Raw genomic sequence first — 14,805 nt, 5'->3', positions numbered from 1 at the left:
TTTCGTTTTCCTGCGCTTACAACGAACGGTTATGAGAGTAGAAGAAACTCAAAGTAGGTGAGACCCGTATTTTGTACACGGCGCCGCTTTCGGACGCAAATAGAGCAGCAAGGTGGCGCCAGCGCGGCTCAGCTGTCTTCTCCCTCACCAGCCACGACACCTAGCAGCCTAACTCAAGGATCGCAAGTGATTATAGGAGCGTGAGTTAGTTCGACATGTCTCCGCCTCGGCGTTGGTTTCGCAGATGCCGGAAAAGAGCTGCTGTGTTATTGCAACATGTCTAATCCCCTCATCGCCCTGCTTGTACACCAACTTTTGCTTGTTACCCGCGGCGTTCCTTGCATTTTCGGACCCGTTAACACGGAAAGCACTTTATTCTTCGGGGGTGCAACTCGACTTTAGTAATTACTGCATCACATGTGTGTTTATTAGCCATGCAATTTTTAATAGTGAAACGCAGGGCATGTTAACAGGCTAGGCTGTCAAGGGTGTGTATGGCTGGCAAAGATGACGGTTGCCGTGCCGGACGTGTTTTTCGTCCTGCGACGGCGAGGTGCTCTCTATGACGTCTGGGTCGCAGCCGATAGCAGCGCTGTCGAGGGCGCTCAGCGGCGTCCTGGCGCTTCGTCGCCACGAGCAGACGACGGCGCCCTCGACGGCGCTCGGTGGCCCGGACGAGCGGCGCATGCGTGGAGGAGGCTCGGGCCCGCTGGCATCGGCGGCGGGGAGGCTTGCCAAGATGGCGGCCTGCGGATCGGTGCGAGGTCGTCGCTGAGCCGCGGTCATGCGGGAGCCCTGGGTCCCGCGGCTGGGGCGCCCTTCGGTTGACCCACGAGCTTGCGACACAGCGCCCTCGAACTATGCCCCTGGCGCCTAGGCATGGGACGGCACCTTGGGAAGCGCTTCTCGGGCGGCTCGTGCTCTGCGCCGCCCTGTGTGTTGTGTGCTGCCGCGGCGAGCTGCCGTCTGCCGAGGTCGAGGCCGTGCTCCAGTTCCGGCCGTCGGCGCGCTGCAACGCGTCGTGTGGCGCTGTCCCGGCGGCCTCGTGCTCGTCGCCGCTCGCACGGCTGCCCTTCTGCACGCACCTGCCCATGCGGCGACTGCTGCTCGACGCCGGCTCGTGTCGTGACGACCGCCTCAAACGGGCGCTGGAAGGCGACCAACTCGCCTGCCAGCTCGCCTGCGAGTTCCGCGCGCTCCTGAGCCGCTTCGACTGCCTCGGAGGCTACTCCGCCAAGTGGAACTGCCACACATGTGCCGTGAGTAGTAGCCGCTCTCCACTGTGCGCCCCAGTGAGCGACGACGACGGCGGCGGCAGCCAAGATGCGTGGAGACCTGCCACGAAGGGTGACGCGACACCGCCTCCAGGCGCCCGTGGCTTATCTTCCACTCGGAATACTACACGCGGTCGTGAGTCGCACGCATAAGCAAAGGGAACGCGCGTCACTCGTCCCGCGGCGGCGGCGACCGAGGCTTGACCTCGGCACGCTACTTCCCTCACTCACTGCGTGCCGCCGCAGCCATGCACGACGACGTGACACGATGGGGTTCCTTTTCTTCTCTCGTTCGTGGTTAAGTGTTTGTTCATGATTCCAAAATCGGGTGCATCCGTTCGTGGTTCCACCCCGTGCCACGGCTGGCAGTGATTGCGAACCAGTGCGAGGCCGGTGAGTGCCAACCCCCCCGATCAACCCTAAAACGCGGTTTGCTTCGCTTTCGGGACGACGTGCCTGCAGCTCCATATGAGCAAGAATGTGAATTGATGGGGACGATGTGATGTCGAAATTGGGGAATAACAGAAAGGGGGTCATGAAAGAAATATGACATCCATGGTGTCGTGAATTCAGCCAATACTTGGCCGCGGTTTTTGGGACTGGCAGCGTCAGAAGAAATCGACGGTGCGTAGCGGCCGTGTTTCTCTCTCGTTGTCGGGCCCGATCAGCGTTCATTAGGCGTCTTGCGTTTTTACACTATCGTATACTCCATCAGGTTATTTTCCTTTAAATACTGCGTGACACCGGAGTGTCTCCGTATGAAGTGCTCGCTACGTTCGTCGGCATGCCCTCAGGTCGACTGAGCCATTGTGACATTCCCATTACTTCATCTACTTGGTGCAACAATTTAACGCTGTAAGACCAACGTTTTCAAAGATCATTCAAACTAGGTCAGTACCCGTTTATTGCCGACTCGATCGCCAAAAAGGTAACGAGGAACTAAGCGCCACATAAGAGTTTTTATATGTTCGCAGGCTGCAAATAATCGGCGGCGAAGCTCTGCACGACCTCGCCGTTCGGGCGGCGTGTGAGGAAACATGTAAAAATTGCGTTTCCACAATGCGCTTCTGGTGAAAGGTATGTTGTGTGAGGAAAGTGGGAGATTGGCCTTTAGGGCGCGTCTAACGAGCCCGAGCAACGTGTCCTATTCAGGGCCCGGATGCCTTCGACATACGCAATCCGCTTTGCATACAGGCAGGCAACGAGGCCACCGCGCATTTTCGCGGTGCTTAGTCACGTCAGCGTCCCGCCGGGTTTTGCTTTTCTTGCCCATCGGGCGTACACACCTCCCGTTCTCCATCTCACCTCACATGCTTCCCCTCCGTTTATCGGCGCGAGCCAACAAAACACGTGCGTGCGTGCAACTGCGTCGAAAGAGCGTTTTCATGCCGCACCGAGGTTTATGTTCTTTTTGCGTCTCGCTGCTATCCTCGCTTTTCCTCATCCACCGAAAGCGAAGCAAAACACCGCTAACGAGCTCGGCACGACCGTGAACGCCAGTATTGGTTGGCCGGGGCGAAACTGGATAAAAAGAACCGATGGCGGTGTATAGACGCGTTTCCAGCTTTCCTTCGTGAGTATAAGCACGTTTTGGCGGCCAGTGAGATATTCGTGCGCGTTCGTTCCCTGCCAGTTCACTGTCGGTGTGCGGTTCATTCATCGACGCATTGTAACAGGACAAATCCGGCAAGCACGGAGGGAGGACGTACGTCGTCGCGGGTCGGTTCCCCGCCGCGCGTTGGCGTCGTTGGCGAGTGGGAAGACGGGAGGAGAGCGGGCGACGATAAGGGGAAGGAGAGGCACGGGAAATTCGAAACTCGCCGTCTCCGGGCCCGTCCATCGCGACCGGCATCGCCATGTCCGCATCGGCCGCGCTTGCGCCGCCTCTGCTACTGCTTTTGCCGCGTGCGAACGGCACCACTGCCACAACTGCCTCTGTTTGCCCAGTTGATTTGTGCCGCGCCACGGCGGATATCTCGCGCGCCTTCGCCGTCGCCGCCGTCGTCGTCGCCGCTGCTGCTCTTACTGCTGGCGTGGTCGTGCGCGTCGCGTGGTCCTGGCAGTGATGGCTTTACGCCCACCGAACATTCGGGCGACACGGTAAAAGTCCGAGGAACGCTAGTTGCGCTGTGTTGGTATAATTTGTAAATCCGTTCCTAAAATTTCTCGACATTGTTTGCTGTTTACATATTCTTATCGCAGCGTTATAAGCACCAGTTATTTGACTGATGTAATAAATGGCGTGCAGCAAGGCGCGTCATGTCCAGCGTTACACAGCATGCCTGCTACGTTCGACGGGCGACCCTTGTGTGATCTCAAAGTTGCTCTTTTTCTTCTTTTTTTTTTTTTTTTTTTGCGTCAGCAGCGCTGGAGCTCTGCGTTAGCCAACGGGTGTAACGAATGGCACGAAACAGTATGCAACAAGGTACAGCCAGCGCGTATTGTCTTGTGGTACGGCGTTTAGTTTAGCATTCGTTCGCCGGAGTTACGGTGCCTTATATTCAGCGGTCTGATAATACTGTTCTTTAATTACTTTAGTGGCACCGGAAGCAACAAGCAATTGGTGCTATAAATTGTGTTATTTAACAATTTAAAGTGTTAGAAATCGCCACGTTGCAGAGCTTTTTTCAAAACTAGGAAGGCTGAATAAGCAAAACAGTCACAAGAAGGTAAATAAGAAGGGGTTGTATTCGTCGCGGGCGGGCTTAGTCGAACGGATCAAAACGTCGTACGTTTGTACATCAGCAGAGACTGTGCTACCGCGATGGTGTCGTTTGCTCGGTGGCATTTTGCTTATTCTTGCAGTTGGAAGTTAGTTGGAGAGTTGGTGCTTAGCTCCACTGCGTCCTCAGAGTGCATAAAATAGAGCATGCTTTGTAATTAGAGCCGTCTCGCTATTATTCGAGCATCGTGATCGAAAACGCTATTGTGAAGGCAATAGTAATGAGAAAATTATATTTTTTTACATAGAGTGTGATATACAATGCGATATCATGTGGCTAGAGTTGTCAAATAGGTAAGTAAGATTCCCGCTAGGTGCATTTTCACTGATGCGCGATACAGGTGGTATCAAGAAACGAGTACGATGGTAGACAGTTCGGCTCATTGGTGTGGGGTCATCTCTTAACAAACAACGGAAATGACTAGACTTGTCCTGTTAGCTTTCTTGTCCGGTTCTTGCGCTGTTTGTTAGATCACGATATGAGCGCAGGATGCTCAACTCGGTTTATTTACCAATTCTTGGTGCAGATATATGTGACGCTAGTGTATGAGTCGTGTCGCCTCAGGTGAAACTATGATTGGGCGTACGCAATTAGCTTGACCATCGTGCTTAACGACTTATATGCACATGGCCTCCAAAAAATGATTCGCCTCCATTCTGTCGCCTGAAAACACTTCACAAACTAAACGAACACACTCATGTGAGAATGTGATCATGGAATGCAGAGAAACACACTCATGGCTCGTCTTCTTCGGACGTTTTTTTTTGTTTTGTTTTTAAAGCTTAAAGCTCGCCAGTAACAAAGAAATATTGTAATCCTGCATATGTTGTAGCAAAGCGATGCTAATAGCACTATCGTATCATTTTTTTTTTTTAAATTTAGGCGACGGTAAAAGGGCTCAAATCAAAACGCCATCATTGAAGTTTTTTTCTCTCGGTTTTCAATCATGCGATCAGAGTGTGTTGAATCAGGAGAGGTCTGAACTGGCCTCCCAGTGGAGGTCATTTCGTGCTGAATGTAACGCAGCGAATGGCTGTTAGCATATCTGTTTGGTTTAACGCTAATTTCAGCAGTTTGCACTACTTAATCTGCGCCCTGCCCATAAAGGGGCTTCCGTTACGCCACATGACTACCACGAATAGCGATGTTCGTAGTATCTAAGCGAGTTGGTCTCAAGTGGATGCGTTGTCAACCAGCGAAAATGTCTGCTTACTTTAACTGATTTATTTTTCGCTACAGGAATCACGATTATCTTTATGTTTGTCGCAGCTACAGAGAATGCCCCCGCAGCGCTCAGTCCCCAATACTTCAAGGTAAAGGTCAGGCTGAATAGTTAACAGCTAAATATAATCAATTTATTAATTCTGAGGTGCCCACGAACAGCCATAGACCTTTTACAGTAGTACACAGACCATCGAAATAAAAGAAATCTGAAATATTATTATCAAAAGAGCAATAAAAACAATGGAAAACGATGGCAATCAATGATAAAAAGAGCTAACAGTAAAAAAATATTACAATCCAAGTGTTCACAACAGGCGTCGCCTGAAAGAAATGGTTCCATGTCTTTATATATAGATAATTCGCGGAATGGGGATTAGTTTGAACTACGACATGTCAAACCTGCGGCTTTGTCGCACAGATCGTTAAGGCATTCCAAGCATGATCAAAGATGATTGGTGTAAGCAATAAATGTGCCAATGTTAGCACTTGAAGAGGAAGACAAAGTCCCGTGACTGCTCTCTAGTCTCCAAGCCGGTTGATCAAAGAGCATGCGAACAGCCCTGTAATCATCCCAGGGAGATTATGAGCAGACCACACAACCAATATTTCCTCTAAATTTTCGAAAGTTTGCAAAGAGAGAGAATGGAAGTTTGACTTCCAGGATAGGAGGCGAAAAATGTAACTTGGCGTCTAAATCGGCGCCTACCTCTCGCGAAACATACACCCTCGTATTAGTCTGATCGTTCAGAATGCAAGAAAGCTAGTTGGGATAGGTCTTTCACGGGGAAGATATTATAACACTCTTCTTTGCATCAAGCTAAGGTTGTTTGACGCACACTATCTGTGCACAGGGTTCACAATCTACTTATTAATCGGCAGTCATAAAAGGAGCGGATTATGTTGGTTGGTTTGGCTATGGCGTTTAATATCCCAAAGCGACTCAGGCAATGGGAGACGCCGTAGTCGAGGGCTCCGGAAATTTCGACCCTCCGAAATTATTTAACGTGCACTGACATCGCATAGCACACAGGCGCCTTGCTTTTCGTCTTCGTAAAGCGGCCACCGCTGCCGCCAATTGATCCCGCATCCTTGGGCACATCAGTTGAGCTCCCTAACCACTGCACCATCACAATGAGGCGGAGTGGATCATGCGGAATATCTTTACGCGATCAGCATGTTGGGACACATGGAAGAGCGCAAAGATCATTGATGAAAAGTTTAAATAGCAGGCGTTTCAATTTGGATCCCTCGGGAACCCTCTATGAAACTCTAAACGGATAAGACATTTTTCTACCACACTTCATGCGGCTTTGTTGCTTTCGTGGATGGCTAACAAGCCAGCTGCTGCAAGACAGAAATACTTTGGTTAGACACTTTTGCGGTAAGGATGCAGTGGTCTACTGTCAGGCCCTGATGTAGTCAGAATGAACAATGTCAACCTTCTCACGGCAGGAGACTGCAGGGGTAACATTTCTGGCAAAGTTGGTTTCACCAGAACGACATATTCGAAAAACAATATTGTAGTCCCATAGGTGGTTCTGACAGTTGTGAGCGAACAAGTAGTTCGAACGCCTCAACATAGGAAGACAGAATGGTGATTGGCATGTAGCTGTCGGAAGCAATGCGCGTTACATTCTTGAAAATTGGCACTATTGAAGCGTCTTCCAAAGTAGTACGGAAAGTCGTCTAATTAAGGAAACATCAAAATATTTCAGGAAAAAATGATGCCAAGACGCTGTAATTACCACCAACGATGAAAGAAGGGATGCCATCCGAGCCACAACAAGTTTTATGCTGTAGATGACGGATATCACAGTAACTATAACCGTGGGATTCTGCACAGAGCACGTGCCGTCGCTTTCCATAGAGCTGCTGTTCCCCACACATCTCACAGATCTTTGTGGTGTCGACAACATATTCGGTGCTCAAAACCAATCTTATGCGGGAGAGGTATTCCTGGTTCTTGAGCGAGAAAAACGCCAGAAATCCTGCGGATGTCGCGTGAAGCTCTACTCGAGAGAATCAAGATTGGTGTATTTGCCGCGTCTGAGCAGCCCTTCGGTTTCAGCTATACAGTCCTTGAACTGAGGTATTATGTCGTTTTTGGTATTCTTCTTAGCAAGCATATGTAAGCGAAGCCCCCCGCGCATAGATTGTTCCATAACGCTAAACAAAGCAAACAAACATCGATGGTATTTCGAGACTCTTTGTTTGTTTCGCGGAGTAAAAAGATTCATTGCCTCCATCACTAGGTTCACCAATCGAGCGATTCCTACATCGATGGGGCAGTATTTTACAATGATACAATGAGTACAGCTGCGCATATAGTCATATAATCGCAAGAAACTACCTTTGGCATCACTGATGCGGGGATCTTGCAGTTTTTGCCAGCATGGGCATCGGAAGAAAAAGAACAAAAAATGTAACAGGTCACGCATAAGCTGACAAATGAGGATCACAAAAAAGGGATGTACTGCGGCTATTACTATTAGCTTACAGTACGTCCAAAGCACGTTTTAAAGAGTACATCGGCGGGCTCGAGACTGGGAAATAAAAGTAAACAAATAAGTAGCTTATTCAAAACGTTGCTTCATGAAATCAACTTTAAAAGCAAGAACATATACAAACCACTATTTTGGCACCACAACTCCAGATGGCTTGCTCACTAACGATAGTCTAGGCATGTTAACAAGTTCTGGGCAGAGCGAGAGAAATGGTCTCTTCAGTACAGGCGGCTGACGACTGCGGAAACGTCTGTTTGGTATTTCAGCTGTAGAGAGCTCGAGCGTTTGGCAATGTCAGGCGGTTTTGCCCGTAGTTTGCTTTCGTATGCTTTCGCCTGTTTTCATGTGTTGAAAACGTCATGTGCGTGAAGCACTATGATTGAAAAAAAAAAAAAGAAACTTAGTAAAGTTTATTTTTCGTGCCGAAATGATCAAGCAGTTATAGATTACAAACTAGAGCGCAGAAATTGGCGTATTGCACTGTCGGAAGATCTTTTTTTTTGTGTGTGGTGATTTGGTTGATCTCTTAGCGCTTCCTCTTTGGATTGTACTACGCCCGTACCTAACAGAAAATATGTCTAGGAAGTCTTGAAATTTTACGCGGTGCACAAAGGCCTTAGGAACTTTGTCGAGTTATCCGGGCCCATTACACTCATCGAACCTTAGAAAACAATATAAAGGACACATCAAGATCGGAACGGAGAAATTGATGCAGTTTTAGGCTCTTGCGCACCTGGACATTCAGTACGCAGGCCGGCAACTTGAGGTGCTTTGTCGAAGGGATGGTTTTAAATTCCTCATTCCTTTGAAACTCATTAAACTGCTTTGTTGAGAAGTTTATAGAGGTGTTAGAATTACGTGTACCCACGTAGGATAGCCTGAATTTGCAATTACAGTGCAAATTCACTGCACTAGTGGTTTAAAAAAAATAAAACTACGTAGTGCTGGCAGAAGCATACAACTGCGGGCCAGTAGAGAAGCACGTGAACAGTGCAGTGTACATGAGTAACTCATAAAATACTCACAAGGATCGTAAAAGAAATACTAAAGGTGTTTGTTTTCGCATATCTGCTGCTCGCATAAATTACCTGCAACCGTGTGCTCATAGAACACACAAATCTGTGAAACGCCAACCAGTAAATCAGTCAATATGGTTTTATTTTACAATATAATATAGCTTTCGCCCCTTAGGGGTGACGCGCAGTACGTACACTAGCTTAAAGCTAAGACTGCAAATAAGAATTCGTGCCTCTGTGGAAGTATCAGTTCAATTGGAGTAGAAGACGCTAGACCTGGAAGAACATGCAACCTTTTTATAGCATGGAAATGTAGGTTATGACTTCCGGTTGCCTGAATTGTCACAGCCAGAACAATCGTTGATTGTTCTAATTGCTAATTTGTGCCACTTACTTGCTGTTTTGAAGAGGAAGTGGTCGCGGAAAATGACAGTGGTTAAAATATACGGCTTATCACAACTGGCTCTGAACAAGCACTTAACGAGGATCTGGTCGAAGAGCGCGCGATATGCTATTATTTCGAACTTTGCGCAGTCAGTGGAGAAGAGGCTATTCCTATGCCTATGGCTATGCAATTACATAGCTGTGCATGGAGCATCATTTGCTGGTATCGACGTCTTACTGGATAAAACATGTTGTAAAGCGTATTCTCGCAATTCCGAAAACAAATATGAAATCTGTTAACGAACAAAAATACAGAAAGCAAACATCACTGGGACCATGACTCTTTTCTTTTTTTTCTATCCATTCGCATCAGTGTACATACTTTAGAATCGTCATGTGAATTTCTATAACTTTTGGATTTCTATAAATGGTCGTATTCCTTTGTTAAAAAAAAAAAAAATGACCTGATCAGTTGCACTCATCACATCTGTAACCGGGTTTTCGGCTTACAGTATACATGACCTGTACAAGGCTTCACATTTTTTTTGGTGTAAGCTTTCTTCGCTTTCAGCGTTTTTTATGGTTTCCGTGTGCCGAAAGCACCGACCCGAGTCTTAGCCAAAAGGTCGTAAGTCCGCCTCCATAAAGGTTTCGCAGCTCAGAGTTTAACTTTAGAGACGGTGCAGTGCTAACGCTTGGCTGTCTCACTCTTATGCTGCTACCGTGGCTTATTTCATGGTGCGCTACTTCGGCTTAATTTTCTGAAAATTTCATTTGTCCATTCAACGACAGGAACTCTTTGCCTCAAGGCTAAAGAGAAAAGGCACATGATGCCCCATCTTTTTCTTGTACCATTTCTTTCGACTGCTAGACTACGAATCTCGCTTATACAAAAGGCGCTGGACTCTGCCACCGAGCTCCTATGGCTGCTCTTATCGTATCAAAACCGGCTTCTTGTTTGATACTGACCTTCAGTTTTTCTTTTTTTGCTTGAATTTGTTTTGTTGAAAATTACTTCATACGAACGGAGCTTCGATTTCAATGCCTGGTAATAAAAAACCTATAGCTACAAAAAATTATAGATGTCAACAAGAATTTGGGATAAGCGGAACAAGGACAAGTAAATGTGTGGAAATACTGTATGGACCTGAGATCGCAGTGTGTTGGGAAGTGGAAGGGAGGTGGGAGAGGGCGTAGCATAGATGACAGTGTGTTCAGTATGACAAGAAGGGACGACATGCGTAAATGTGATTTCTTGGTGTAGGGTGCCTCACAGGAGCTGTGCAGTGAACCGCATAGGTCACAAAACTGTTTCGCAGTTTTTCTTCTATAAACATTATTGCAGCTTATCTCCACAATGAAAAATCTGTCGGTAGTATTAGGCGAGAATAATCTCACGCCGCAGCTCACAAGCAACTTCGAGGCTAGGCGTACGAGTTTGTTTATGAGGTAGGTGACTCAGCACAGTTAGGAGAACGCTCAGGGGACGTCTTCAGTCCAGAGATTCACCGTTTGAATGCGTTCTATAAATGGTCAAGAGGGCGGTAAAAAACCGTAAGAAGATCTGCACGTCTTCTGCCGTTTATCACGTTTTTGTTTATTCAATAGTTTACTCAGTCTAGTCGTGTGGCTTCCTATCAAGTTTTCCTACGTCCTCATATGAAAATTTGGATTCTGCGTTTGAATCAAGGACCTACATGCGGATAGGACCAGTCAAAGACTTCGGCTAACTTTCCATCATTTTAAAGGACATTATAAGCGTTTTGTTTCTTCCTAGGCCTAAACTTTATGCTGTTGATACCGGATATATAGAATTTGAATATTTATTAGCAGATATACTGAAAAGGCAGGTGGCCTTCGAATATCGTGTATAAATATAAAGTGCGTAAAAGAATGAAAACATTGTCTAGGTAGCTCAAGCACCTGATCTATTTGAATCTACGGAAGGGCAAGCCTACCATGTACTCGGAGGTAGCCGTAACGATAGTGTCTTCGGTTTATGGAGCCGGCGTGACCCGTAATAATGCGATGGGTCAATATGGATGTTTCACCAAAGGGCGGTCTTCTATTTCAATAATGTCGCTGTACGAAGTCACTACGTTGAACTAGCGCTCTTCGTGAGGTGGCAAATCTGCTAGTATCATGGCAAAAAGAGAGGTTGAACGATAAGAAACCGATACGGAAGGACCGGGCGGAGCTCTTATATGACAAATGAAACTGAGCAGTCGGCAAAGAGAAAGGGTTCAACGAGTCCGATGCCTTGGGCTACAACTTGTGTCGAGCGGCTGAAGTTAAGAATGGTAAGATAAATGCGGTCGGCGGTGACGGTCACGATTGTGTGAGAGAATAGGACGTTTTGCTGGAGAACAATGTCTGCGATAGGACGCAGGCAGGGTCAGTAATGACGGGGAACAGTGACAAAAGTAACAGATTCGCTTGGGAAACGAACAAACTCGATGGTATCGGGGTGTAAGGGAACAATGACAGTGAAGCAGTGATTCAGTGCACCCTGTGTCTAATAAAAGTAGATCGATCACGTCATAGAGGCAGTGGTGGATGATGGGGCCCCACTACGACCTGAACTGTTTACGCGCGCAGTACACAGTCCCACGATGGCACCGGCTCTTCCATTGGAGCTGATGAAGCTGCGGGTGTCAAAACCCTCTCGAGATGGCGGAGAAAAATAAAAGCTCAGGACGTAAATTGTGGCGCCAATGTTATTGAGAGCGATAACTTAACACTATCCGCACGTAAGGAGAGAGAGAGAGAAAGAGGTATTTGCGATGATAAGCGAGGGTCAGGAGAGAAATTTCGAGCCCAATCGGCAGTGCAGTGTCACACCCTGGAGCTGCATCTCACTGGAAGGGGGAGAGCTAGGGCTACCTAGTAACTGAATATATATTCGATAACCTCGCATCGAGCTTCTCGTCAATGTGAATAATCGGAGCATCGCGTTAGCGGTGAAGTTTAGTCATTTCAATGATTTTCACTCATTGTAACTTCATCACGACATGTGAGATTGCTATGCTTGTTTGAGGGCTATGGTTGCGACAACCTTCTGCGGGCTGTGGGAGAGACGCAGAGCAGAGCGCTGGGGGGTGCTCCTGACACAAGCAACTTCATGCCGCTATTGACGTTGAAGCTCGCATGTGCGACAGCGCACGTCTTGGGGCATTTTCTGAACGTGGCTTACTATAAGTTGGCGCATTTTATAAGGAACGCATAAATTAATATTATGATAGACTTTCAGTGAAGTCACTTTTATTTTGGGGCGCCTGAAAAATAGCTTCATTTCCTACTTGTCGCATTTTGGGCAAAGGTGGCCACTTCATCTGTACAATCATTTTAATTAGATAGCGTTAAATGTTCCGTTCACCGAAAGTTTGTCATTGGCGTTGTAAGCGAGAAGTCACAATCCTGGCACTGGCAGCGCACATGGTAGCGCACTGAGTGCACATAGGGTTGCCTAACTTTACGTTTTGGCAGGGCCTGTCAACTCGGGCCACTTTTTTCACATGGGAGGGTGACGCCAGAATCGGCCTGCCAGGACCCTTGCATTCACGTTATCCCAAGGCCACGCGCAGGCACGTTTATACGGCTTGGTTAAAGCGGGGTTTATTTATATGCATGGGCTGGTATTTGCGCGCATCATTCCCTTAATGTTGGAGCTTAAGTGTCCTCCATAATTTTTACAGAGTAAAATTTAATTTATATAGCCGTTAATTGAAGTAAGCATCCCTAACACCATATTTCAATGTGATTATTTTGGGACATTCTTATAGTGCCAAAGCATATACTTTACGAGGTCTAACCGGCCCTCCATTGTCTGCGTTGTTCAACTGGTAGGCACTGTCACCCCGGACTTGGCTATTAATAGGAGAAGGTGAGAACAGAAGCCAGCCTTCCAGGACACTTGGATCTTGAGTTAAAGAGACTGGCCACACAATGAGGTTCATGCAACGTGGTTAAATAGGGGCTCTATACCAGTGTCGATCTTGGAAACTTTGGCAGCATACACAGGTATATCATGGTCCTCCTACGAGGAGCATCTGGAAGATGACGATGAGACGTAGTTGCAACGTCCCCTTTATCGACCATCCATCAAGATAAATTTGCTTTTGCATGGTATTCTGGGCTGAGCCACTTTAAACCTCTGCAATGTTTGCTAACGTCCCGAATTTTGGCGCTTGTGTGCCATAATTCCTGAAAACCATTTTCCACGCTGGGCTCTCCATCATATGGCGAACTAGCTCATCCCTAAATGATAATCTGGGCGCCATCTCTTTTTTTTTTCTTCTTAAAATGTCCACCTCTCTTTCTCTCCTGCCTTCATTCCTATGCCACGGATAACGTCGTTTCTGGTATTTCAATGTTCATGATCACAGCACCAGTACATTGCCTCTAGAATTGAGCACTCGGTGGAAGCAATCCACTTTTATCCGCTGAACTCTTTTCACATACATGACAACGTTGAGAGTAACAGCCAGAAAATTCGGGGCTCATTTCTAAGTCAAGACCAAATGGCCACCCAGAGAGCCATTCGAGCAAATTTGCATTTGCACTGAAAGCGTGCTAGGGCGCACTGCAAGCAATCTGCGATAGACCTTAGAACTGCTTTCAAATCGTGCGCGCACGCACACGCGCGCACGCACACGCACGCACGCACACACCTGCGCAGAAAAGTGCATTGCACAGATCCTCACGAATGCCATGAGCGGGACCCATGTGGCTTGGAGAAATCTGTCGAACTTCAAGATGTGCGAGTAGGGGAGGAAGGGATGGGGGAGAGAAGCGCCGCGCGAGGCGCACGGCTGCGCCGGGGGAAGAGCCCGCTGCGTTCGATCCGGTTCACAGGTCAAGTGGGTTAGCGCGCGCACAGCGCGAGCCGTCACGCTACGCGCACACCGACCCACGGAGACTGCCCCCTTTCCCCGGGTCGACGTTGGTGCCGACAGCGGCGTCAAAACTCAAGGCTCGCTGGAGCATGCGGCTTTCTTCGCTCGTACCCCGGCGCCGTCAGAGACACGCCTCTGCGAACACAATTCGTCCCGGCAATTCTGCGCAGCGCCACCCAGGTTGAGGCGGCAGTTTTCGAGAGAAGAGTTTCGTGAAGTCACCTAAAGGGGAAAGAATGGCGCTTATAATTTTCATCCACGTCAAATGTGTGCCAGGAAGTGCGAAGTTAGCATTTGATTAGGCCACCATAATGGCTTAAGCGTTTATTTGACCGTAGAAATGTTCTTTTTTTTTTCCCCCGAGGAAAACTTTCAATATATACTCTGCAAATTTGAAAATACGGCACCTTACTCTAAACATTTACTAACTTGGACTTGAGAATTTACGACGCTTTCAAAGGAATCCTTATCTGCGTATAGTACGAGCTCAGCTCTTCCTCTACCTTCGGAAGCCTCCAAGAATGTCGTGGGGAGTGTTGGAACCCTGGAGATATGCACCGCGGATATGGGGAAAGGAATGATAAATCGAGGCGTTGCTACATTACAGAATCGTAGTTGTGAATTTTCCGGTAGTAAGTTGGCTGGTACCATCTTATTTAGTGGTTGTACTAATTGGAGTGCCTGTTAGCATTAGTAAGTACGGAATGCCTAAGTAGGAGTTGATATACTGGTTTGTGATTAGTACTAGTTATGGGTAGTAATAGTTAATGACTGTACCAGTTAGG

The 14,805-nt window shown here is 47.7% G+C and overlaps 1 protein-coding gene across 1 annotated transcript in view; it reads left to right on the top strand.

Annotated features, from left to right (window-relative positions):
- The first annotated feature begins 772 nt into the window (after positions 1 to 772).
- Mid1 (calcium-permeable channel component Mid1) overlaps positions 773 to 14,805 on the top strand; it is a 124,647-nt gene continuing 110,614 nt past the window's right edge. The window contains exon 1 of the mRNA XM_084592553.1: positions 773 to 1,259. Coding sequence (XP_084448679.1) covers positions 861 to 1,259 — 399 coding nt within the window. The 5' untranslated portion in view covers positions 773 to 860. The remainder of the gene's footprint in view (positions 1,260 to 14,805) is intronic.

Source organism: Amblyomma maculatum, chromosome 2, assembly GCF_055883805.1.
Source record: "Amblyomma maculatum isolate TAMU_Amacu chromosome 2, ASM5588380v1, whole genome shotgun sequence".
NCBI classification, from domain to species: domain Eukaryota; kingdom Metazoa; phylum Arthropoda; class Arachnida; order Ixodida; family Ixodidae; genus Amblyomma; species Amblyomma maculatum.
The sequence above is the reverse complement of the archived record's forward strand: the minus strand, read 5'-3'. Positions and strand labels throughout refer to the sequence as shown.